Source organism: Neolamprologus brichardi, chromosome 15, assembly GCF_056152115.1.
Source record: "Neolamprologus brichardi isolate AB-2024 chromosome 15, ASM5615211v1, whole genome shotgun sequence".
Taxonomy (NCBI): Eukaryota; Metazoa; Chordata; class Actinopteri; order Cichliformes; family Cichlidae; genus Neolamprologus; species Neolamprologus brichardi.
This window is the reverse complement of record NC_142118.1, coordinates 20143511-20170513: the sequence shown is the minus strand read 5'-3', so window position 1 is coordinate 20170513 and position 27003 is coordinate 20143511. Positions and strand designations below refer to the sequence as shown.

The 27003-nt window shown below is 40.4% G+C and overlaps 1 protein-coding gene across 1 annotated transcript; it reads right to left on the bottom strand.

The window, feature by feature from the left end:
• Positions 1–1026: 1026 nt before the first annotated feature.
• LOC102778139 (plasminogen-like) lies at positions 1027–18361 on the bottom strand. Its single transcript, XM_087852202.1, has 8 exons — positions 18236–18361; positions 14132–14267; positions 8805–8911; positions 8378–8492; positions 8154–8293; positions 4997–5111; positions 4773–4912; positions 1027–2058 (listed from the first exon to the last, which is right to left on the bottom strand). The coding sequence occupies exons 1-6, from the start codon at positions 18282–18284 to the stop codon at positions 5080–5082; spliced, it is 579 nt and encodes a 192-aa protein (XP_087708328.1). The 5' UTR covers positions 18285–18361; the 3' UTR covers positions 1027–2058; positions 4773–4912; positions 4997–5079.
• Between the last annotated feature and the right edge of the window lie 8642 nt (positions 18362–27003).

Below are 27003 nucleotides of genomic sequence, written 5' to 3'. Positions count from 1 at the left end.
CACTGACTGTAACGCAGTCAGTTCTTCTTTTACTGTTATGCTGTTTTGTGGATCAGGTTTAAAACACACACACACACACAAAGTAACTCCACCAGAGTGCCTATTTCAGGTCACTTTTGCCGGTCCAAGCCCAGATAAAGGAGCAGGGTTGGAATTGTGACATTACAAAAAACAATTATTGCTAAAATAAATTTAATTCGTAGTTCTAAATAAACTCTAAATGCATTTAGGATGTTTTTTACTCACTTTATGTCTCTTCCACGATGTTATTTCTCTCTCCAACAACTTAGGTTACAATTATATTAGCATGACCAATTATGCAAATTAGGCGATGACGTCATTTAGCGACTTCTAGCTACTTTTAGGACAGCCAATAGCGATTTTCCTTACTGAGGAGTTGGCAACACTGCTTTTTCGCTCCCGGTGCAGGTGTCTATTTCCGAATGAGGGTCATAGTTATGAGTGTTTTTGTGCTGTTTTTTCTATTGGACGTTATGGTTATCAAAACCAAACATGATAAGTTTGGCAAGCGCAGGAGACACGACACGGAGGGGATTTGTCATTTGGGTTGCAGAATGCAATGCACATTGTTGAAAGCTGTACGGTGCAATAAAAAAAAAATCAGCGAAAAGGTGAGGCAGTGACGGATGAACAGCGGGACTACTGTATACTGTTTATTAATAAACAAAATATATTCCTATATGACAACAAGCATAAATTAACTGCCTACATTAATTAATTGTAAACATACCTTCTAACTGACACTCCCCTGCTGCCTCTTCGGGCTGTTCCTGGTCCTCGGGGGAGAAGTTCCCCACCGTCCGCACCATATTATATGGGCTAAGCAGAGACGGGAGACACAAACAGAGCCTTGTGTTTGTGCCCGAGGGGACAGGGGCGGTAGTTACATCGCAAAAGCAGTAGCACACGAAAAGAGCAGGAGGGAGAGAGAGAGAATGAAAGAAACAACAAGAGACAACATCATCACATTAGAAAGTTATGTTAAAGAAAATGAGTGACACCAAGAAAAGCAAGCAAAATCTGTAACCATTTCAATTTTATTGACAATAGAAATGCTTTTCTGAATAGTTTCTGGGATGCTTAGAACTCAAAATGCACTGCTTTAAATTGTTTATTTTGATAGTTTATTTTAATGCACATGCTGTTTTCTTTTGCAAAGAAAACAGTCTCCATTGTTGACATACCATCACCTGATCTCCAGTAACACCGTATCATCATTCCTTTCTCTGGCTTTTTCACATACATAATATAAAACAAAGTTTACACTTTAAATTAAATAGTTGTACAGCACTTTGTTTGAAAGCGCTTTATAAATGAAGTTATTATTATTATTATTATTATTATTATTATTATTAAATTGACTTACATTACATTTTCTTCTTTTCTATCTTGTACTTAATTTGTCACTAATTCCAACACAGATAAACATTCAGCCACATATGAATGCACTTCACTTAATATTAAGTTTTTGCTATTTTAGTTCAAATACATTTGTCGTTAGTTCAATCCATCTTAACGTGCCCGTTCTTATTCATTTTCTTAGGAACACTTTTCTTACATTTCTCTTCAAAACTCAGTTTTTGTCAATCACCAAATATTATAATATAACATAATAAATAGAATCTTTTTTTTAAATCAGAACAGATAAATAACTGTATAGCCACTTTTTATTTCACTCAAAATCGTCTTGTATAAAGTGTGATTTTCTGATTTTGTTTAACTTGTATTTTTCTTCTCTAGCAGAATTTGTGATTTTCATGCACTACTTAATGTGTATCCATACTTAATAAAAAATACTTGATAAAAATGTTCACGTCAGAGCAGAACAAAATATACATGTTAAGACATCCTCAACAACGGTATTACGGATGATAGCTTTTAGTTGGCTTTGGTTGCATCGATCCAGTCCACAAACTTAGAAACTTGAGTGTAGACACTGGGCGTCCTGCCCAACATACATCCCTCAGCCCATGTTGTGACACCCTGAAGGACAAACCTGTTCTGCTCATAACAAACCAGAGGACTACCTCTGTCACCCTACAGGGAGGAAACACAAATTAGATATTAGATAGTGGATACTTTACAATTTTACTCACACAGATCTTTTTGATGGTGTTTAGGTTAACTGATGCTAAAACCAAGCTAAGAAAGTGTCAGAGTCTGTGTGTGGAGAGAGGAGAGCGGACCCAAACGCAAATAAAATGAAGCGTGGAACCTAACTAGATTTTAACGAAAAGGGAGCTGTTTATTGTGGCTGTTAGAAAGGTGCAAAACAAACCTAAAGTGGAAAAACTAAACATAAACATGAAAACCTGGTGTGGATGGGTGGATACCTGGAAACAGGGTGTGAACACAACAGACAACCTAACAATAGATGCATGACAACAGATCACATAAATACACACAAGGGTGACAAGGGAAGTGGAAACACACGGGGAACACAGCTGAAACAGATGACGCCACAGGGGAAGAAAAATTAAACAAATTAGACTGTCAAAATAGAACAGAAAATACAGGTGCAGACTTAAGACACACGACCTTGACATAACATCAGGGAACAGGAGATGCGACACGGGTATAAGAAACAAATACAGAACATGACAGCGAGGGGGAGACAAGGAATGAGACACAAGGGGAAACATGTAAACAAGAAGGGGAGACAAGACTGGGGACACGGGAAAGAGAGGGAACGAGAGCAACACAAAGGGAGACAAAGACATCACAGAGACACACAAAGGCCGAGGGGGACTTAAACACAGGGGACATGACAGACTCCCACACTAAAGACATGAAATTATAACCATCATAATGAGGAAGACAGACATGGGGGGGGGGACCTGAACAGACAACTAAATAGTAGTGATGTGCGATACCACTGATTTCCTTTCCGATCCGATACCAAGTAATATTCGGGGTGGTATCGACGATACTGATCCGATACCGATACTTTGTACAAAAACTTATTTTATTTATTGTATCTCAAATTATAGCATCATAATGATTACAGGACATCAGATTACTTGTTCTTATCACTTAGTCATGCAGAGTTCATCACATAGAAATAAAAAAAATTAAAGTTGTGCCCTATTTGAACACCTTGCCTGGCTGCAGCACTAAAGGACTCTGTGAGAGACGTCTGTCTCGCCCTAGCAGCACCTGTCCCTGTCCTCCTCTTCAGTTCGCCTCAACATACGCTTGTCATATTCTGTGATATGATTTACTCTGAGGTGTTTGACAAGGTTAGTGATGTTGCCACAACCATATATACCAACCCTCCCGATTTTTCCGGGAGAATCCTGATTTTCAGTGCCCCTCCCGAAAATCTCCCGGAGCCACCATTCTCCCAAATTTCTCCCGATTTTCCACCCGGACAACAAAATTGAAAAACCATATCGCAGAATTCATAGCGCGGCCCAGCCTATTCCAGTTTCCAGATACTTAGTTTTAATATTACTCTTATTTCTCTCATATTTTGAGGTGAGAATGTAGCTGTGTAAACCTCAAATATCTGAGCCGATTGACACATCATCTTCAAACCCCCGCGGTCTTTCACTACTCGGGTTAAACATGATATACAAGTCACTTTGATAACTTAAAAATGTTATTGTTTGGCTTTTTCAGTGTTTTATTTGTTCGTGAGTAAATCGGTTTGGCTGAGATTAAAGTTATTAGATTAGATTAAATTAAATGTAACTTTATTAATCCCACGGGTGGGTTCCTCCGGGGTTTTCACACAGCTGAATAAACGTCAAACAGAAAACTGATTAAACAAAGTGTGAGATGGTCAAGAGTTTATGCCAGCGCCCGGTTATATTTTAGATAGCAAGGAGCAGACGGCAGAGTTTCACTCCACCGAGGGAGCCTGTGACGTATAAACACTGTATAATGTATTTATCACACCCCCACCCCAACAGCCCTTTTGAATATCTCCCTAATTCTGAGGTCTCAAGGTTGGCAAGTATGGCCACAACACCTCACTTTTTTGCCACATGTATTGCAAACCACATCTCAGCTGTTTGTGGAGGTAAAATACGTCCACACAATTACTCTCCGCCGTTGTTGTGAGTGCGCACGCCAAGGGGCTGCGAGACATTTATACAGCCATATTTCGCACATGACTATAAAAGGTGGAAGAGGAAGTAGTTCCTTTGAATGTAGACAATCCGAATGTCATAGTTTCTTTCCACTGGGTTCCTGTTAATGATAATCTACAAATTTACCCTAAATTACTAAAATATTGATATTTTTGTGTGAGAATCGATTCTAGAACATAAATGATTGGTATCGGAGGAATCGATATTTCAGGATCGATCTGCACATCACTACTAAATTGGCAAACAGAAAACTCAAACAGAACTAACTGAAACCTAAACAATACAAATTAGAACATAATACTACAAAAAGGCATTAAACTCAAATACTGGGTCAAAAGACCCAGAACCATGACAGAAAGAGCAGAATATTGAAGGCTGACAGGTCTGAGTTCTGACAAAGTGAGAAGATGTCATTTTTTAGTCAATTGCAGTGTGTGAATTTATAAAAATTGGAATGTACATGTTCACTTTTCACAAGAACCAAGCTATATTTCTTTTGAGATTATTTACAAGGATAGAAACTGTTAAACAATGGAGAAAAAAGAGAGGGATTGTTTGGCCATTGGTTCAGAAAAACACAAGAGTAGTTAAGAGAAAAGAAATGTATGCATATGGGTTGTTGACAACGGCCATAATTAGATGAATTATGAATCCTACCAGAGCAACTAGGTACGTTGCAGTGCTCCCAGCGGGCATTAGGATCCGTAGTGTAACACCATGGTCCATTGCTGTCCCCATCAGGGTTTCTGCAGAAGTTGGAGTAAAGCTCTGCTTGTGGGTGGCTCTGCGGCGTGAAACTGCAGCAGAAACATTAAGAACAAATCTTACAAAGGCATAAAAGGATATGAAATGATGATGCAAAATCAAATGCAAACACATACTTTGGCCTGTGTGGGTAGCTTGAGTCCCATCTTTGACAGATCTTTCCTGAGTTTGTTCTGGACTTTCTTCCTCTGTAATCTCTTCATATTCCATTTACACACCCCAGAACATAGTCTAGAAAAGAAAAGAAAAGAAAAAAAAAATAGATTTATTGATGTTTATCACAAATTTCTTAATGTAAGTTATTTAACTGATCTGAGTTCTGTGATGTTTTATGAAACTAAATTAAATTACAGCAGTGTTTAACTTTCAGGTGAAGCTGTTTTCAGTGGTGGAGATTCTTCCTCTGTAATTCTCACCACTGCAGACCATACAGTGGTCTCTGGCCTGCTGTAGTGGAGGGGTAGCACAGTGAGCTCGCAGGAGCGGCACGGGGGTGTGGTTGAAACAGGTATGCTGGGTCAGGTTAAATGACACTGAGCACCGAAACAACAGCATCTGCTGCCCACAGACAATAAAAGATAACAGAGCAAACTGCCAACTGTGTGTGTGCGTGGGGTCCTTACCACAGTGGTGCTGAAATCTTGGTGCTATGTCGGACCCCCCATTCACTCCGCCCGCTCCAGATTGTGGGCCAGGTGATGTCCGCACAGCAGGCGGCTGCGCAGGAGGAGCAGCTGGGGGTATTGCGGGACCACTTGGAGTGGGACACCGCTGTACTGGAGTGGCTGATGGGGGCTGCGGCTGTGCCAGCGTGTCACATGACGTGATGTCTGTCAGGCAGAATTGGATCACCTTGGTCTTTCCCCGGAGGATTACCGGCAGCAGTTCCACGCTGATCAGATGCCGGAGGGGAGCGGCTGATAGCATGGGCAAGGCAGCTCGAAGACGAGGCGAGGTGGCTGTGTCCAGGGCCCATGTAGGAAGAAGCCCGTATGCTGGACTTGGTGGTCATGGAGCAATTTGTGAAGGGGTTGCCCAACGCCACCACACATTGGGATCGCTACCACAGCCCCATCGATCAGAACGCGGCAGTCACGCTGGTGGAGGACCATCTGTCCACTGGCTAGGAGCACACGCATCTGAGCAGCCAGCCTACAGGATGCCGGCGACATTGAAGAAGGGACCTCAGCATGGACAGGACAGAGTGAGCACCGGTGTGGAGCCCCAAGAACCTGTTTGCACCCCTGCTTCCTGCCAGAGACCCAAAAACGTTCGTTGCCGCCTCTGAGCCACGGGCGGCTGAACAGACCCTGGGGCCGGAGTGCTGAAAGTGCGGGTGGCTGGGGCACCTACGGCGGGATTGTCCGATGATGGAGGTGGGCCAGGTGTTCCGCTTCGCTGGGGCTCCGGCCTTGGTGTCCACCTTAATGGACACGGGCTGCACCCAGACCCTCATCCACCGAAGCTTGGTTTGCCCCGGTTCATTCTTGGAGGTGGAGTGGGTGGAGGTAAAATGTGTGCATGGGGATGTTCATAGGTATCCCATAGTACCGCTGCTGCTAAAATTCCGGGGCAAAATGCATAGAGGAAAGGCTGCGGTTAGCCCGCGCCTGTCGCGTCCCCTGATTTTGGGTACAAATTGGCTGGGGTTTCATAGCTTGTTGGGGCAGTGCGTGGGGATCCGATTGTGACTGGTAGATGCGTGTAATGTCTGCATGGTGCTCAGTGGTGATGCGGGGTCGTCCGATGCTGACTTTTGTGGGGAGGAAGAAGAACCTTCTCCGGAGGTCCTTCTGTCTCCTGTGTCACGCCCTATGGAAGATTTTCCACTGGAGCAGTCTTGTGATGACACCCTACGCTCAGCCTTTGACCAAGTGATAGATATTAATGGTCACCTGGTGTGCCCTGAAGCCATGCAGACTTACCCGCACTTCCAATTGCGGAACAATAGGCTGTATTGACTGAGTTGCGACGCTCACACTAACGAAATACACACCCAGTTGTTGGTGCCACGGAGCCGGCTGAAAATGATTTCCCGGGCGGCTCATTGCAACCCCATGGCAGGCCACATGGGATGCAAGAAAACTCTGGAGCAAGTAATGGCCCGATTTTATTGGCTGGGCATCTGGGCAGACGTGCGCCGATGGTGCGTGTCATGCCCGGATTGCCAGATGGTGAGCCAGCCAGCTGTTCCAAAAGCGCTTTTGCATCCATTACCCTTAATGGAGGTCCCATTCGAACGCATTGGTATGGACCTCATTGGGCCATTCCACCAGAGTGCACGCGGCTATCACTTTGTATTAGCTCTGGTGGACTATGAAATGTGATACCCGGAAGCAGTGCCGCTGCGCACCATTTCTGCAAAGAGCCTGGCTCAGGCACTGTTTCAGGTCATCTCCCGAGTTGGTATTCCGAAAGAAATACTGACTGACCAGGGCACGTCGTTCTTGTCTCGCATACTCAAAGAGCTGCATGAATCACTGGGCATTAAATCTGTTTGGACCAGCATCTATCACCCTCAGACTGACGTGGCGCGGCTGAATAAGACTTTGAAGTCCATGATTCGTAAGTTCATTCATGAGGTTGAACACAATTGGGATCGCTAGTTAGACCCTCTGTTGTTTGCAGTGCGGGGGGTTCCCCAGGCCTCCAAGGGATTTTTTACCTTTGAATTACTGTACGGCAGGAAGCCGTAAGGGTGCCCCAGATCTGGTCCAGTGGACAGAGCAGTGCCAGGCAGCGTTTGTGTGGGTGAAACAGGCTCTCTGTGGGGAGCTGCTGCTATACACACTTAATTTCTCTCTCCCTTTTCTCCTGCAGACAGATTCCTCAAACAGAGGGCTGGGGACCGTTTTGTCCCAGCAGGTAGGGGGAGTCGACCGACCGGTTGGTACATCAGCTGGAAGCTAATGGACCAAGAAACCTGGTACAGCACTGTGGAAAGGGAGTGCCTAGCGATCCGGTGGGCGGTTGACTTCCTTCGTTACCAGCTCCCAGGATGTCCATTCACCCTCTGCTCAGACCATGCCCCGCTGCAGTGGCTCCACCGCATGAAGGATGCCAACGCCCAGATTACCCAGTGGTATCTGGCCTTGCAGCCTTTTAAGTTCAGTTTTTCAAAATATTGTGTAGTGCCTATATTTCAGATATTAGCTACAATAAATACCAAACCAAATGGAAATTGTTGAAAGAGAAATGGCTGCTAGAGGACAATTAGACATGTATGTCAGCTGAACAAAACAAAACAAACACAATGACATGTATGAATCTTACCAAAGCAGCTGGGTACGTTGCAGTGCTCCCAGCGGGCATTAGGATCCGTAGTGTAACACCATGGTCCATTGCTGTCCCCATCAGGGTTTCTGCAGAAGTTGGAGTAAAGCTCTGCTTGTGGGTGGCTCTGCGGCGTGAAACTGCAGCAGAAACATTTCGAAAAACTTTCACTAAGACATAAAAGGATATGAAATGATGATGCAAAATCAAATGCAAACACATACTTTGGCCTGTGTGGGTAGTTTGAGTCCCATCTTTGACAGATCTTTCCTGAGTTTGTTCTGGACTTTCTTCCTCTGTAATCTCTTCCTATTCCATTTACACACTCCAGAAGATATGCTAGAAAAGAAAAGAAAAAAAAGACTAGAAATAGATTTATTGATGTTTATCACACATTTCCTATAGTAAATAATTTATCTGATCAGAGTTCTGTGATGTTTTACAAAACTAAATTAGTCTGTGTTTATAGACACAGCACCTCACTCATAATGGCACATATGCTAAACATTAACTACAATGTCAACAAAAAACATTGGAAACAAAAAACATGTAAACTAGAAAAGACTTGTCACTGTAGCCGACAGAAAGGACAACATGAAAACAGAGGCTTTAGTATTAGTTTTAGTCATAGAGAAAATTGAGGATCGTTACCATTTTTTTCATACAAAGCTATGGTGCTTCTGCGAAAGACACTGACTGTTTTGGAGTTTGCCGCTGCTGTCCAACACTCTTGGTCCTTTTCATTATAGATAAAAGACCTGTGTGTAAAAAATAAATAAATAAATAAATAAATAAATTTAAAAATTGTTGATTCCTTTCTTGAAAGGTGCTATACAAATCTAAGTTATCTACACATTAGGTTTTGAGGTGGCCAATGGAACAACACATACATGGACAAGGATTAATAATATGGTATTAATAGAAAGCTACTATGCCAGCTAACCCACTAAGAGAGATAAAATCAAATCACTTTTATTGTTACATCACATGTGTGCAAGTTTAACAAGCAACAGTAGTGTGCAAAATACAAGAAACATAAGATGCAAGCCAAATATAAGAACAGGAATGTGAGAATTATAAGAATAAATATATGTATAAATATAAGAATGTATGCACATATATTTATACCATATATATATATTAGGGGTGCAACAATACTCGTATCGATATTGAACCATTCGATACAGTGCTTTCGGTTCGGACGCATATGTATTGAACAATACAACATTTTTTATTTATTTTATCAACTTTTCTTCTGACGATGCTGTCTGTGTTGAGCGCTCAGTGGATGAGCGCAGCGCAAGCTAGCAAGACAGAAGCAAAGCTCGTTGCAACATGGCAACTGCCTCAACGCTACCCGAAATTGAACCTTCCTCACCCTCATTCAGATCTGGCGTTCGGAGCTATCTTGGTTTTCATGTGAAGCATGACCCTGAAGGTAAGCGTGTCATGGACAAAAGTAAAACAGTATGTCGGATGTGCCACGCAATGCTCAATTTGTGGGAACTAGTGCATTAGCGCAGTTATCTTGTTAACGTGTTGACATCATCCAGCCCCAAGCACGGGGCGATCCACGGTAGCTCGTTAATGGAGATTTGCTGTGTTGTGGCGTTAACGTCATTTCAACGAGATTAACACTGACAACACTAGTGGGAAAACAACAAATATGACTGCACATTTACGCCGACATCATCCTAGTGCAAAGACAAGTGGAAGCAGACGAAAACAAAAAGCACGCATGCTACAAACTTTACCTGCGTCATTTAGACAGCTGTTAGCACATGATTCTCCTTATGGGGACCTGATATGTTTAATATGCTGCTGAGAATATAGCCCAGAAGAAGCGTATAGTATAGCTTTAATTTTGGAAAGAGCCATTTCTCTGTAGAAAACTCTCTTTTCCAAAGATGAGTGATTTCTCGATCAGATAAATTTATTTTTTTATTACTTTGCTGTTTCAGCAACATAAAATTTAAAAACTGTACTTTTGAGTTAAAATATATATTTATAATTGTAATAAATGACAAATGAAAAAGACATGAACATTTTTTTGTATCAAAAAAATATCGAACCGTGACACCAAAGTATCAAACCGAACCGTGAATTTTGTGTATCGTTGCACCCCTAATATATATATATATATATATATATATATAGAATTCAAATTCAAATTTTATTTGTCACATACACAGTCATACACAGTACGATATGCAGTGAAATGCTTAGACAACTGCTCGTGACCTATAAGAAAAAAAGAAAAGGCTATGAATAAGATAGGAAATAAATATAAAAATTAAAAAGGGGTAAATTCAACCGGGAAGGAATAAAATAAAATAAAATATAAAAATTAAAGTTAAAAATGAAATAACTGAACAGCACAAATTAGAATGAAGGGTAAATTTAACTGGGAAAGAATAAGATAAAAATATATAAATTAAAGTTGAAAATAAAATAACTGTACAACAAAATACACAATACAAAGTATAGAAATATATAAGAATGTATGAAGAAATATAAATATATATATATATATACACACACACACACACACACACACACACACAATAACAGCAGCTGTACAAGTATTAACAGGAAATGAAGAGTATAATGTCCAGTTTTGTGCAATCCACATTTGTAAGTGTCTTGTGCTGTGCAAATATGCTTAAAGTGATTTAAGTGATGAAGTGAAAACAATGTCCAGAGTGTTCAGTGTGTGTGTAAGAACTATATGTGTGGGTCAGTACTGTGTGGTGGTGTGATTGAGAGACTGTATCGCCTGCGGGAAGAAGCTCCTCCTCAGTCTCTCTGTGTTGGTCTTCAGGGAGCAGAATCGCTTTCCTGACCTCAACAGAGAGAACAGTCCAATGTTGGGATGGCTGAGGTCCTTCACGATCTTCCTGGCCTTGGTCCAGCACTGCCTGCTGTAGATTGAGTGCAGGTCAGGGAGCTTGGAGCGGATGGTGCGCTCAGCTGATCGCACAACCCTCTGTAGAGCTCGTCTGTCCTGCATGGTGCTGTCCCCGAACCAGGTTAAGATGTTTCCCGTCAGGATGCTCTCTATGGTGCAGGAGTAAAAGTTCTTGAGCACCGTGGAGGGCAGTTGTAAGTCTCTCAAGCATCTGAGGTGGTAGAGACGCTGTTGGGCCTTTTTCACCACGGTGTTGATGTGACAGGACCATGACAGGTCCTGCGTGATGTTAACTCCGAGGTATTTGAAGCTGTCCACTCTCTCCACTGGGCACTCGTTGATGACGGGGGTCTGGTAGTTCCTCTCCTGCTTAGTGCTTAAGTCCACTATCAACTCCTTTGTCTTACTGATGTTTAGAAGGAGGTTGTTCCTCTGGCACCAGTTCTCCAGATTCCTAATCTCCTTCAGGTAGGCCATCTCGTTGTTATCAGAGATCAGGCCCACCACGACGGTGTCGTCAGCAAACTTGATGGTGGTGGTGGAGCTGGTAGTGGCCACACAGTCATATGTATACAAAGAGTACAGCAGGGGGCTCAGAACACACCCCTGGGGGGCTCCAGTGCTGAGAGTGGTGGAGGCTGAGACATGTCCGCCCATCCTTACTGCCTGTGGTCTGCCAGTTAAGAAGTTGGAGATCCACTGACACATAGATGAGCTGAGTCCCAGATGCTCCAGCTTGGTGGTGAGTGTGGAGGGAATTATGGTATTAAATGCAGAGCTGTAGTCTATGAAGAGCATTTTAACATAATTCCCCCTTCTAGTGTCCAAGTGAGTAAGTGATGTGTGGAGGAGATGAGAGATGGCATCGTCTGTGGAACGATTTGGACGGTAAGCGAACTGTAGTGGGTCCAGTGTGTCTGGTAGTGAAGAAATGATGAAGTCTCTGACCAGGCGTTCAAAGCACTTCATCACTACTGAGGTGAGGGCTACAGGGCGATAGTCATTGAGAGAAGCAGGGTGGGTTTTCTTTGGGACAGGAACAATGATGGACTCCTTGAAGCATGTGGGGATCACCGACTGAGATAAAGAGATGTTGAATATCTCAGTGAACACAGGAGCTAGCTGGTATGCGCAGTATATATATATATATATATATATATATATATATATATAGAGAGAGAGAGAGAGAGAGAGAGAGAGAGAGAGAGTCATCAGTATGAATATTGTGCAAAAGAAATGGCATATATGTACAATATGGAGTGCATAAATGTCAACGTTTATATACACCTAAGAAACGGAAGCTGCTCACTCTCTCCACAGCTGTACCGTTGATGGTGATGGGGGTGTGTGCTTCTCTACACCTCAGGAAGTCCACTATCAACTCCTTTGTCTTCGTGATGTTGACTCTCTTGGCACCAGTGTGTCAGGGCGCTGATCTCCTTCCTCTAAGCAGTCTCATCGCCACTGTTGATAAGACCCACCACTGTTGTGTTGTCCACAAATTTCACAATGATGTTGGAGTTGCTAGTGGCCGTGCAGTTGTAGATGTAGTGTGAGTACAGGCGAGGGCTTAGTATACACCCCGACTGGCCGAATCGGGTGCGTAGGAGGGCTTTGTACGCATCCAGGAAGGAGGTGTAACAGTGGTCAAGCAGCCGCTCTCCTCGTGTGATGAAGTAAATGTGTTGGTGGAGTTTTGGTAAAACTTTCTTCAGGTTTCCTTTGTTAAAGTCCCCGGTTGTGATAAATGCCATCTCTGGGTGCATGGTTTTCTGGCTGCTGATCGCACTGTACAGTCCTATCATTGGTCAGTCAGCCTCGGCTTGTGGGGGAATGTAAACAGCCGTAATAATGACTGCTGTAAATTCCCTCGGTAGCCAGAATGGCTGGCACTTAATCATCAATTACTCATCAGGATTATACAGCTCATGTGGGAACTATGGATGAGGAGAAAGCCAACATTCACACTTACCAAGAAGCACCTAGTTGTTCAGTTTAATAACATCAAGAGAAGCTATTATCAAAGCTTGAGATCCAGAGTCTAAAGTACAATGGGAACAGCAGTGAGCAGTATGGAAATATTTAGCTAACCCTCGTAGAAGAGAGCAGTGAATCCAAACTAAATGTTGCCCAGCCACCTGCAACGGCAGATGCATCTACTGAATTGAGAAAATATGTAGCCAAGGTAGCCACCCAAGCAAAAGCATGAGTCTCCTGGTTAACAGTCCCATCAGAGGAGATGCTTGCAGATGTAAACAACTGAACAATACTGAAAGAACATCTGTGAGAAAGAGGTGCCACACCACACCAATACCAAGAGGCTGGTGGACTTAAAATAAGACCAGACCACAGCAACCTTCCATAGACACACAGAAGCTCCTCTCAAGCATAATAGCAACTAAACTGAGTAGAAACATGCGTCAATACACAAGAATAGCTCAGAAAGGCATTGGAAATACAACAGACAGCAAAAGCATCAGCTCCTTGTTTATAGAGCTGCAACACAGGACTTTACAACTACGCAGAAAACGCTGAGCACCGCCTAGATTGACAACCTACAACTCAATTCTTCACACATCCATATTAGAGTGCCTGGACTATACAAGGCATAATGGTAGGAATAAGATCCCACTTATTGTTTATTATTATTTGAATTTGAATTTGAATTTGAATTTGAATTTGATACATAAGCCTTACTGGTCATCAGATTCCCAGTGTGAACAATAAAGAAAGAAAGGAAAAAGTGTATGGGTTAGTGAGTGTCAGAGCCACAATTTGAATCATGGAGCATCGACAAATACAGCTGAAGATAGATGATGATAAGCAACAATTGTGATAGATGTGGCAATCCCAGTGCAGAGCAACATCAGGAAGAACGAGCACAAGGAAACAGAAAACTACCAGGAGCTAAAGGAACAACTGGAGCAGATGTGGAGGGTTAAATGCGGCCCTATGGATAATGGCAGGAGTAGGAGCTGAAAATGGAAACATATTTATTTGTATATACATACCGTTTGTATATACATGCAACATTTTGATTCACAGAACGAAATGTGAGATGTAAACTTACTTGCATGTGAAAGATGTTTCAGTGTTACATTTGGTGGCACACTCAGCCACAGTATTAACTGAATACGTTCGTTTGTTCAGTGAGAGAATCCATGCACCTTCAGTTTTGGAGTAGCCCTCCACGTCACTGCCACCAACTGCAATCAGCCAAAAAAAACCAATTACTTCATGTATTCCCTGGTCAGAAGTGACTGCCAAAGGAAATGAATGGGAACCCAAAAGCTAAATTTTCCAATCTTTTATTTAGCAGACCAAGTATTGGATATGAGGAGTAAAGTGAAATACTTAGGTCATATCTTAAAAAGTGATCTCTGTGATGATGATGATGATGCAAAACGCCAGCATTGTAAGTTGCACATGCAAGCTAATATAAGGCCACCTAAATTTTACATGTGCACAGACGATGTTAAAGTAGCCATTTTCAAGCCTATTGTGCCTATGGCTCATTTGTGGTGTAATTATATCAAAGTCATAATGGAAAAAAAACAAACTCCTGGTGGCTTTTCAGGATGCATTTAGAATTTTCCTTAAACTTCCAAGATTGACATCTGCAAGTCAAATGTTTGTCATGAGTAATGTCCCAGCTTTTCGTGCCTTACTGAGGAACTATATGTACAAATTTATGTGCTGTTTGAATGAGTCAAGAAATTCAATAGTAAGAGCTGTGACAGTTATAACACATGGCGACACAACTGTTTATTCAAGTTTTTATGAACATTGCAATAAGTGTCCTTATATTTGTAAGTTTTGTCTTTGTTTTTTTTATAATATGGAAGAATTTTGTCTGAAATATATATCTGTATATAAAAATCCCCCCTTCGCCCCTGTGGGCGGTCTATCCTTCAAGCTCAGGTCCTCTACCAGAGCCTGGGAGCTTGAGAGTCCTGCGCAGCATCTTAGCTGTTTCTAGGACTGCACTCTTTTGGACAGAGATCTCCAATGTTATTCCTGGGATCTGCTGGAGTCACTCGCCTACCTTGGGAGTCACCGCACCTAGTGCTTACCACTGGGACCACTGGTACCTTCTTCTTGAGCTCTTCTCTGAACCCTTGGTATTTCTCAAGTTTCTTGTGTTCCTTCTTCCTGCCAGCTACCATCTTGCACCCTGCTGTTATGTGCTGGATTGCCTCATGGGCATCTTTACACAGCCTGCACCTGGCATTTTGCCTGGTGTGGTAGACCCCAGCCTTTATGGATCTTGTGCTCAGAGCTTGTTCCTATGCTGCCATGATTAGGGATGCGTATCGTTTAGGTTTTATCCGATACCAGTGCCAAACTGGTACTTTTGAAACGGTGCCAGTGCTTAAATGGTGCTCGAACTGGTGCTTAAAGAATGGAGAACACAAACTTTGTCCAAAAACCTCTTATGTTTTTATTTTTAGCAGTCTCTTTTTTTTCTGCAAAATGATAACCAAGTTAGCCTTTTCTGTTGATACAACATGAAGGGAGTATCTGCCATCAAACAAGGAGACAGCCGCATGTAACTACGATGGTGTTTGCTAGTTCACCTTACATGCATTAATTTAATAACGTGGTTAGCCTACTCAATGTAAATAACACACGAACAACATTAAGCTAATCACCCAGAGAAGAACGGCTGCTACTGCCATCGTCATCCATCATCATTTCTGGTACACTGGCAGGGCTAGCACCAGGACTCTTCTTCGATGTTGCTAACTCCGGGTCCGATAACAGGCACCACACCCGCAGTAGATGTGCTTGGTGTGAGGACTTGCAGCAAGCTATCAATTACGGTGCATTTCTCGGCTTTTAAAAAAACGCTATGCATCGCCAGGTGTTTCATCAGATTCGAGGTGTTACCTTCTTTGCACAGTATCACCTTAAAGCACATGTTGCAGACTGCTGAGTTTGCATCCTTTGCTGTGAAGTACAGCCAGACTTTTGACCGCTTCGCCTTGGGCGTTTTTAATCCTTAGAAAGGTAAAATGATTGGCTAGAATCCAAAGTGTCAACATCTCAGGAAAAAAAAAAAAGCACCGGAAAAAAGCACCGAAATGTGCGCTGCTTTTCGGTCTGGTTACTACCGTTTATGTCAGAACACCGGTACCCATCCCTAGCCATGATTAGTGCCTCTGTGCTGTCTTTCTTTGTCCAGCCACTGGTAGGATTTCCGGATGTCAGCCACCTCCTCTATCTGCTGGTGGTACATACAGTGCAAGAGCCTGTCCTTCCATTATGGTCCCTTCTCTTCCTCCTCTTTCTTGGGTTTCGGTGCTTGAGGTATTCAATGAACACGCGGTCAGTTGGCGCCATCTTCCTGATGTATTCATGGATGTTCGCTGCCTCATCCTGGACTGTGGTGCTGACACACCAGTCCCCGGCCTCCTTCCTTCCGCTTAGCATACAGCCTCTGGGTGCTTGATTTGGAGTGAAACCCTTCATGCATGGTCAGAAGTTTCCTGGTCTTGATGTCAGTGGCTACTATCTCCTCCTTTGGCCAGTTTATTCCTGCAGGGTACCTGATCACGGGCAGGGCATAGTTGGTGACAGCCTGGATCTTGTTCTTACCATTGAGCTGACTTCTCAGGACTTGCCTGACCCTCTGCAGGTACTTGGTGGTTGCAGTTTTCCTAGCGGCCTCTTCATGGTTCCCATTTGCCTGTGGGATCCCCAGGTACTTGTAGCTCTAAATCTGCAATGTTGCCTTCTGGTAGTTTGATCCCCTCAGTTCTGACTACCTTCCCTCTCTTCGTTATCATCTGACTACACTTCTCCATTCTGACTGACATTCCGATGTCATTGCTGTATATCCTGGTGGTGTGGATCAGTTAATCAATGTCTCATTCGCTCTTGACATACAGCTTGATGTCATCCATGTACAGGAGGTGGCTGACAACTGCTCCATTCCATAGTCGGTACCCGTAGCCAGTCTTGTTAATGATCTCACTGAGGGGGTTCAGGCCTATGCTATGAGCTTGAAGTTGGCCGCTAGTGTTGTCCTCCAGATTCCCATTGAGTTCCTGATGAAGGCTCCTAGGGCCCTGTTGATCTTGTATAGGCCTATCAATCCAGGAGGGAATTCCAGGACATATTTTAAGAAATCTGCTACTGCTAAATTTGGGGGATTAACAGTAGCACAGGGAAAGATAAGGGTGGAAGGGATCACAACCAGCACCTCAAAAGCTCAAAGATTCTTATCTTTTAGATCAATATAAAACACTTTTAGACTCCCACATCAAGAGTGCTATTGGATTTCTCATCTGTTGTTATTAGATACATTTCATTACAAGTCTAGCAGTTCTCATAAGAGCAAAACACAAATGCTGTCAAGACTTATTTTTACATCAAGATTTTTTTTCTTTTGCCACCTTGCACAGAAGTTAAGACACAGCAGGTAAATAAAATATTTTACTGAACAGTTATCCAATATGAAGGCATATCAATGTATATTCAAGTAAGTATTTAGAATTTTGACTTGTTTTAACCCAACAGGCCGGTGTGTAAAAGTAGTTATTAAAGCAGAGGAGATATTGTAGCGCTGTCCTTTTTGTTATGTACCCAAATGTTACATTTTTAAATAAAGTATATATTCTTTGTCAATAAGCAGGTTTTGTCCAGTCAGTCAAGGTTGCTGATTAGAGGGTTTATTGGGAAATCGTGTAGCCAAACAATCCATTTTACGTCATCTGACTAAAAGGAACCAGTATACGAACTCCAACATGGTTACCAAATCATCCAACACACTGTTTTAGGTCTTTATAAACTACACTACACAGAATTATCCTAAATTACTTTAATGTAAACTTACATTTATCAAATTCCATTAATTATTCAAATCTAGACTAAAGGTATAGCTTTGAATGTGCTGATGTGGTCTGTCATGACCCGTTTAGACCTGAGACTGTGAGAAAAAATGAGGCTCTGTGCTTATTATTTTGCTGAGTTATTTCTAGCATATGTAATGTAAAAAAAAGAAAAGTGTTAGTGTTATTGTTGCATTCTGCATTATAAGAATTTAGCACTTAAAACGCGTCCATTATTACTATTTAAACTAAATGCTAAAAAAAAAAAAGAAGCCAACCCCAGCTAAACAAATAACAAGAAAAATCATCTTTACATGCCCTATAGTAGTTGTACTACTTACCAGTGGAGATCAAGGCTCCCAGGAGGAAAGCTGCTGTGTACAGGCCCATGGTGAGACCCTAAAACTAGCAGTTCATCATCAACTAACTCAAAGAGACACCTTGTGGCATATTATTGGGCTTCTTTTAGCATGTCAGGGGGGCAAATAGGGCAATTCAATGACTTGTTAATCATTGTCCCAACAAGGACAGCAAAAGCACTGCCGATCAAAATCCTTGTTTATGAGCGCCAGCAAAATCATTGCATCACAAAAAAAAGCACAGCGTTTCATTCTCAATTATGTGTTGCATATTGTTAAATATTTTCAGCTGTACCAAGTGTTTTTAATTCCCAGTTTTATTTAGTTATTAAACCACATTAGAGAGTTGAGAGAGAACTTGGAGGGTTTATCTGTTGTTGGATGTAATGATCAGCCTTCTGCCAATCACATAAGGTTTAAAAAACTACCCCTAAACTCTGACTTCTTTAGATATCATGTGAGGGTTTGTGTCTTCTATTGTATTCCATTATGCTCTTTGTTTTAAGAATTTCATTATCTAAGCTTTGAATCTGAGCAAGAACAGTTTTAATTCAGTTTAATTTCACTTAGTTCACAGAGTGGATTTTAGTTGTAATGGTTTAGAATTGTTACTTTTATTTTTGCTTATTTTTTTACTTTTAGCTCCATTTGTATTAGTTTGAGTTCATCTATATGTTTTTATAAAGTTAATATCAATAAGTATTTGTCAGGAGCAAAACTAAACACCTTCTGAAGGCAGGTCATTCACGCATAACTAGACATCACAGTCTAAATTAAGCTTCACTACCATGTCATGCTTGATGTGTTTGCCAATTGAAGAACATACACATTTGTAATACATTTATTTTAGTTTAATGAGTAAACAATATTGCCAAAGTTATTTTTTATTTTTTGAAATTATACTTCAATTTTCAGTTCACTCAACAATACTTCCTTTTTGTTCCCCTATTTGAGTTTTACTCTTTGGCTTACTGTAATAACTTTTAGTTGAATAATTAAAGTAATCTATAATTATCATACTGCTCTTCTTGTGTGTTTGCTTCGGTACACAATTCAGCAGCCAGCCAAACTCCATTCAAAAGAATATGGGAGTCAGGATATAGCGTCCAAGCTCCAGGTGTTTTATTTTACGTTGCACCGCTATACACCATTGATCAGATTGAAACTAAAACATAAAAACATAGAATACCATAGTAAGGTGATTAACACAATGATATATTACAAATTCCCTCATCTACCCTACAGCAAGACAAGGCTAGCCACAAAAGACAAAGATATATTCATGTAATAGGTTATCCTATGCATACATGACATACATGTGGTTAGATTAGCAATATACTCATACACAAACTTAGGCTTTAGAACACAACTCTCGCTAAGTTATACTTTTCTAGTTGTTGTTTCTGGCTATTGATTTGTGCTCTCCTTTGGTTTATAGATTTCCCTGGACCTGTCCCAGCCCTTGTTTTTCCAGAAGTTTTGATGTGAGTGTTTCGAGTGGTGTATGACTGAAGAGGATTAATGTTTGGTTTTTTTCATCCTAAAGGACCCCTGGATTTCTCCCTCCCCACATTTTTGTAGATAGCCCTTGGTGTGTTTTTCTCTTGTAAATAAACTGTTAAATGTTTTTCTGAGGTCCTGTGCCTGAATCCAGACCCACTTCTGTGATACCTTAGTCCCTAGTGACAAGTCCATAGTGTTCAATTTTTACTTTTCTTCATTAAGATAAAAAATATAATTATTGTTATATTTTAGAGCATTTTTAGTCAAATTCTAGGTATGGTTCCAAGAACAAGTAAAAAAACAAATACATACATAAACATCTGGAATTGAGATACTTGTGCAATCATAACTCATAAAATGTGATCTGATCTTTATCTGAATCAGATTTGGGCAAAAACAATCTGACTAAAATACAACCTAATTCCAAACAGGTTGTGAAACTGTAAATGAAAACAGAACTCAACGATTTCAAATCATTAAATTGACCCATAATTTCTTAACATCCGGAGTATAAAAAACATATCAAATGTTTAAACTGAGTCCTTTTACTGTTTCATGAGCAATAACTATTTAAAAAAAACTTCAAACCCATGCTGGAAAAGTAAAAGAAACAGCTGGAAGAACATTTTGTAACTAGTTAAGTAACAGCTCAGTAACATGGTTGGGTATAAAAAGAGGCAGAGTTCCTCTAAAGTAAAGATGGGCAATTGATTGCCAGTCTACTTTATACTTTTATCTCGTCATCTACTGTACATAGCATCATCAAAAGAGTCCAAGAATCTGCACAAATCTCTGTGAGCAAGGGACAAAGCAGAACATCATATAGGATTGTGGCATCAGAACGCTATCAGGGAGCACTGCATTCAAAACAGACATGATTCTGTCATTGAAATCACTCCACTGGTTATCAAACACTTGTAGAAATCATTGTCCGTGAGCACAGTTCATCACACCATCCACAAATACAGTTTACAGTACTGGCAGAGTCATGCAAAAGTCGACACATCTGGAAATGCTGCAATCACTGCAGCTTTAAATTGTAAGATAGGGCCTTTACCTTTATGCATAATCACTTATCACTATTACTTTATGCATAAAGTGCCCCGATGAAACTATTGTTGTAATTTTGTATTATAGAAATAAAACTGAATTGAATTGAATTCTCTTGGTAAAGCTCATTAAAATCCACTCAGTGGAAAACATGGATGCTGTTTCATCTGGAGTTAAGCAGAGACGGACCACCTGGCTTGGTACTGGTGCTGATTTCAAAAGTCGGCATCTCTGATCGTATGGAAGTGCATCTGTGCTTATAAGTATGCACATCTGGAAAAGCACCATCAGTGATGAAAGGTTTATACGGATTTTACAGCAACATATCTTGGCTTTGCATTTTTCTGAGAGACAATGCTAAGCAGCATACTGCAGCTGTTCCAACAGCATAGCCATCGAGTAGAAAAGTCCAGTTGCTGAACTGGCCTGACTCCAGTGCAGTGCTTTTAGCAGTTGAAAACATTTGGGGCATCGTGAAATAAAAACTACAACAAAGAGACCCAGGACTGTGAAGCAACTGTGCGTGCTTCCAACGTGAAACAAATTCTGTTGGGGATGCCTACCTTGGCCTCACCGTTGTGCAAGACACGCTTCATTATATTTTCTAGTCTTTGGCTTGGAAGGAAGTTGGTTTGGAAGCATATTTGGCGATGCTTCATCTTCTGCTTTGCGTTTGTGTGGGAGCCCTGTCAAAAACCTGTCCATTTTGCTAGCAGTGTCCAAGCATTCTTTTTTTTATTCATATTGCACACCCCCTAGCTATGTCTTGATGCATGCTCAATCATCCAGGTAAGTAAATCTCCAAAAGTTCATTCTGTCCATCTGGACCAAGTGTTATCAGATGAACAGAATGAACTTTGGGAGACCCCCTAGCAATGGCTCTGTGTCCTAGCATCTGGTCTCCTCAGTTCCTGGTTATTTAGTCCTCCAGTGTAAATGAACATGTATAGTGTTTGTACCTGCACTGAAATGCAACTCATACAAGACATTGATACTGTTTTGTAATAAAAGTAAACTAACAAACTAACCCTCAGATCTTGTTGACATTTTGATGAAACCTGTGGACAGAGAGAACCACAAAGGTTGGTATGCAAGCATTAGGTGACCTTAAGTCTCCAAATGCAACTGTGAAACAACACAAATTGCTAATACTACACTCCACTACACAATTGCCAATATGGATAGAAGAGTGAAAGGTCTAATCAAGTACACATTTCTGGCATTGAGTAGTGATTGCTCCAAAGTGAAACAATGACTGTTTTGAATACATTTTTATTAATACTAAAATAATGCCAGGTGGTGTTATATGTTGTTACAGTAAAGAATAGACTATGCCATTCATACAAAATATTATTAACTTTGGACATCAAAAGTCAGTGAAATTCAGTTTTCATCCACCCGAAGTCACTGGAATTGTACATAACTCAAAATCAGTCATCACGTTTTTAATGACAGTTCCAGGACTGACTACAAATAGTGCTCACATTTAACAGAGCTACAGGACAGAGAGGAGTAGATATCTACATCTTACAGAACTAGTGGGTTAATTTTGATTTGTGGACTCTACATTAAACACATTGAACAAAGAAGCTCAATACAACAGTCAGCATTCTCTGTCAGATATGGAGGGGGAAGATGGCAGAAGATTGCAACAAAGGTTTTGGCAGAGGGGAATATTTACGCTGATGGACATCAAAGAAATGGCCCTCTAGTGTTAGCAGAAAATGCAAATCAAAGTTACTAAAACATTAAATATAGGTGGAGTTAACAGCTAATCAGGGAAGAAGAATCACAGTTTTACTGGAGCCATGCTGTTACAGAACACAGTATAGATGTTAAGACATCCTCAACAACCACATTACAGATGATAGCTTTTAGTTGGCTTTGATTGTTTCATCGATCCAGTCCACACACTTAGAAACCTGAGTGTAGACACTGGGCGTCCTGCCCAACGTACATCCCTCAGCCCATGTTGTGACACCCTGAAGGACAAACCTGTTCTGCTCATAACAAACCAAAGGACCACCTCTGTCACCCTACAGGGAGGAAACACAAATTAGATATTAGATAGTGGATACTTTACAATTTTACTCACACAGATCTTTTTGATGGTGTTTAGGTTAACTGATGCTAAAACCAAGCTAAGAAAGTGTCAGAGTCTGTGTGTGGAGAGAGGAGAACGGACCCAAACGCAGACAAAATGAAGTGTGGAACCTAACTAGATTTTAACGAAAAGGGAGCTGTTTATTGTGGCTGTTAAAAAGGTGCAAAACAAACCTGAAGTGGAAAAACTAAACATAAACATGAAATCCTGGTATGGATGGGTGGATACCTGGAAACAGGGTGTGAACACAACAGATGACCTGACAGCGGGGACACGAAAGAGTGAGGGAGCGAGAGTGATACGAAGACAGACAGCCCACTTTTCAACAAATTATCATTGAACACATGCATAAGGTCAACCACGTGGAGTTCAAAACCAGTCTCCTTAGGCAGTGCAAAAGCAAACACTTGACTTTTTCTTTTTAAGTGCTCTTTCTCACGGTCCCTTTTCCCCTCTGTTTTTCTTTTCCTTCCTCTCCTTCCTTCTCTCTCTCCTATCCCCCAGTCATGTCTGTCCCATCTGTAGCAACTGAAAATAAAATAAAATAAATAAATAATAACAACAAAGGTCGATCAAATGGACCAATATGGCAAGGCCATGATGATCCACTTGGTAAAGTAAATCCATTGGGTACCTTTGTTTTTCTTTAGACAACAATTTTGATAGCTAAAGAACCTAACGGGACACGCAAAAAAAAAAAAAAAAAAAAAAAAAAGCAAACACCTGACTCAACCACTCTATCATAAATTAAGCATTGAGCAGTCCCATATGGAAAAGAAATAGTAAAAACTTATATGATTTACTCATGAAAGTGGCCACTTTCTCATTACTTTCATATATTGTTTTAGTAAGTATCCAAAACATACAAGTTTCATTATATAATTTTTCAAGGGATCTTATATGTGTTTTCACTCTTGTATGCTTTTCATACAAGTTTCACACAAGACAGATACAAACTTTATAAGATTTATATATGTCTTTTCCATCATTGTGCATTGATTTAGCTCTCTAATGTTTCACCTGTTTCATATGTTTAACATTTAAAAATTCTGAAAAGAACAGCACAAAATATCTAAATCACGACTAAGTTGCAATTCAGTGAGCCACAAGAAGATGGTAGTGAAAATTTGGGCTATAACGGTTGTATTAATGTATATCAACTTGAAATGCTCCCAAAAATGGCACTACAGCATGTAAAAATATAAAGATAAGCTCTGGCGGACTTGGTTCTATGGTAGGTCTTAAAGGGTTAACCTAGACAGGAAACATAGAGTGACAATTCACAATTACAGAGTCCCAACTGGGTTGAAACCAGTCATAACAGACCACATCAGCATGTTCAAAGCTAAAATTGTAGTCTAGACTTGAACAATAAATGGAATTTGATCAATGTAACCTTATATTAAAGTAATTCCATGCAATTCTTTGGGCTTTAGTTTATTTAAGTCCAATACAGTTAAGAAAGAACTAAAAAAAACAAGGAAAAGAATCTATGTAGACAAAAACACATATAAAACAATTTTCATTTAAACCTACATTTATTTGTTTTACAACATTTATGTGACTTTGTTTTTGCTCCCGTGCTTGAATTATTTTCAATCTGGATCTCAGTAGCAAAATGAACAAAAACAGTCTTAGGTGCATGCATGCTTTCTGTTCTTGAATAGCAAAATGGCATTGAAAGAATTTGCCAAAGTCCTGTGTCAGTGAAGCTAACCGCTGCCTCTTCTCTGGCAATTACACATTTATTAATGGTTATAACTTAAAGATCCTGCCATATCTTACCAAGGCACCTAGTAGGAGATTTGTTGTTTACAGGCTCATGGTGACACACTACTACCAACAGCTCATCAGTAACAAATTTACAGAGGAGCCTGTTGTAGTTGTTTCCATCCCTGTTTTCATTTGTTCAGTTTTTTAAATATTCATTTTTAAATTATTAATAATCTAATGAATGTGAAGTATTTTTTTCATCATGTTGTAAATTGTTTTTTGAATCGGCATGCTCCATCTGCCTGTCACACTATTGCAGGATGTACTGTGCATAAGATGGAGGACATTTATAGGGACATATCCAAAGGCAGGAATGATTTACTGTGTCGTTCAGTAATATTTGGGTAATCTCAGTCTCTCACTGAGCATCCGACTGTGACTAGCATGCATGTCATAGAGTGGGTGGGAGTTATTGTACAGCTCTTGGACAACATCCGCCCTTTTGACATTACCTTAAGAGAGTCCAGCTCCATCCCTACAACATTACTGGCCTTGCAGATCAGTTTATTGAATCTGTTGAGACCTTGAACCTGTTGCCCCAGCATGCAACAGTATAGAGGAAAAAGCAATCAAATCCTGATTAAACAGTGCATATTAGGTTAAACCACCGTATTAATTTTAGATTTATTAAATGTGTAAATCTATAAGATTACCACATTTCTTTATATTTCTGCTTCATTGCATTTCAGCAAAATAATTTGTCTTTTTACTCCACCACTGATAAAACAATTGAAAAAACATAGTATAATCTTAATCATCAACATTTTCAGTAACAAATAAGTATGTAAAAATTCCCTACATTAAAAGCACTAAATGTCCTTACACTATGGGATATATTATACTAAATACATTTTGCAAATATTTTTAAAGTTTATATTTGAATTATTGTATTTTTATTTTTGCATATGTGCCTCAGTGCTTATTTAATCACTGCTCGTCATGTCTTTGTAATGGAGAGCCTGTTTCATTGCATAGATCTTATATCTGGCTGCATTAATAAGTGTTTTCTTTTGTCTGGACTTTAGTTGTCTTGAAGAAAAAGAACCCCCAAAACAGAGCAATTGGCAGTCAGTGTAGTACCTATTAATGGCCTGAAGAGAGTGGTGTTGATCATCAACCTCGGGAAGCGTTACCCTTAAAACAAACTGCCTCGTCTCTCCAATTTCACCTGAGCCAACAATGGGAGCGGATATCACAGACAAAGGACGGCTTTTGTGCAGCATGTGAAAAGAAAGTGAGGAGAAATGGATGAAAGGTTGAAGCCAATATGTCCGTGTCAAGGACGTGAACTAAAATAGAGCCCCAGATGATGACATCTACAAATATAATAAACTGCTCAGTGTTCGTGGCTGATTCACATTGAATAGCCCATATAATGAATGACCAATACATATCATGATACAATTTGAGTAATTCTGATGGGGCAAATGGTTCATGGGAATGAGGAGCACCTCTACAGTTTTCAGTGTTACTATTGAGAGAGTAAAGTCATGTTTTTACACTCATATTTGTTTTGCCTTCTCCAAAGGTCAGGTACTAACAATCTATTGAGAAGAAATTATAATTTAATTAAATGCACACATGCAAGGAAAATGAAAACAATTTTTTATACATGATAGAGCTTGACATTGGCCTAAAACATTCCAAGTATTTGCATAGTTAGCCTTGATGGGTAATAAAATGATACAACTGAAAACCCCACTCAAACAAGTATAGAATTTATGAGACACTAGCAGGTACTTTGAGACACTTGTACTGCAGAATGAGCTTTTATTCCTCTCATTATGGTCAGTGGTTGCAATTCTATTCTGCACAATAAGTCAGACTGTTTCAAACGTGTTTTCATGGAATTTAAATACTTTAAAATTTGAATCATAAAATCACTACATTGTATTTATTGCTGAAATTATTCTAAATTAAGCCAGTCAAACTAAACAAAATACAAAATGCAGTTTTAAAATTAGGATTTACTTTATTAAAGCAAAATTGCTTTCTAAACCCTGTGTGAAAATGTAATTGACATTTCTCAGTCTTAAAAGGATTACAAAGCAATTTCCAAGGCTTTGGGACTCCACCAAACAACGGTGAGAGCCATTACCCACAAGTAGAGCAAATTTGGAACAGTAGTGAATCTTCCCAGCAGAGGCAAGCCTACCAAAATTACTCCAAAGTGATCAACAATTCATCCAGTACGTCATGAAATAACCCAGGACAAAATCTAAAGATGTGTGGGCCTCACGTCTCGGGGTTAGTGTTTATAATTCAGCAATAAAAATGACACTGGATAAAAATGGTTTCCATGAGAGAGTTTCAAGGTGAA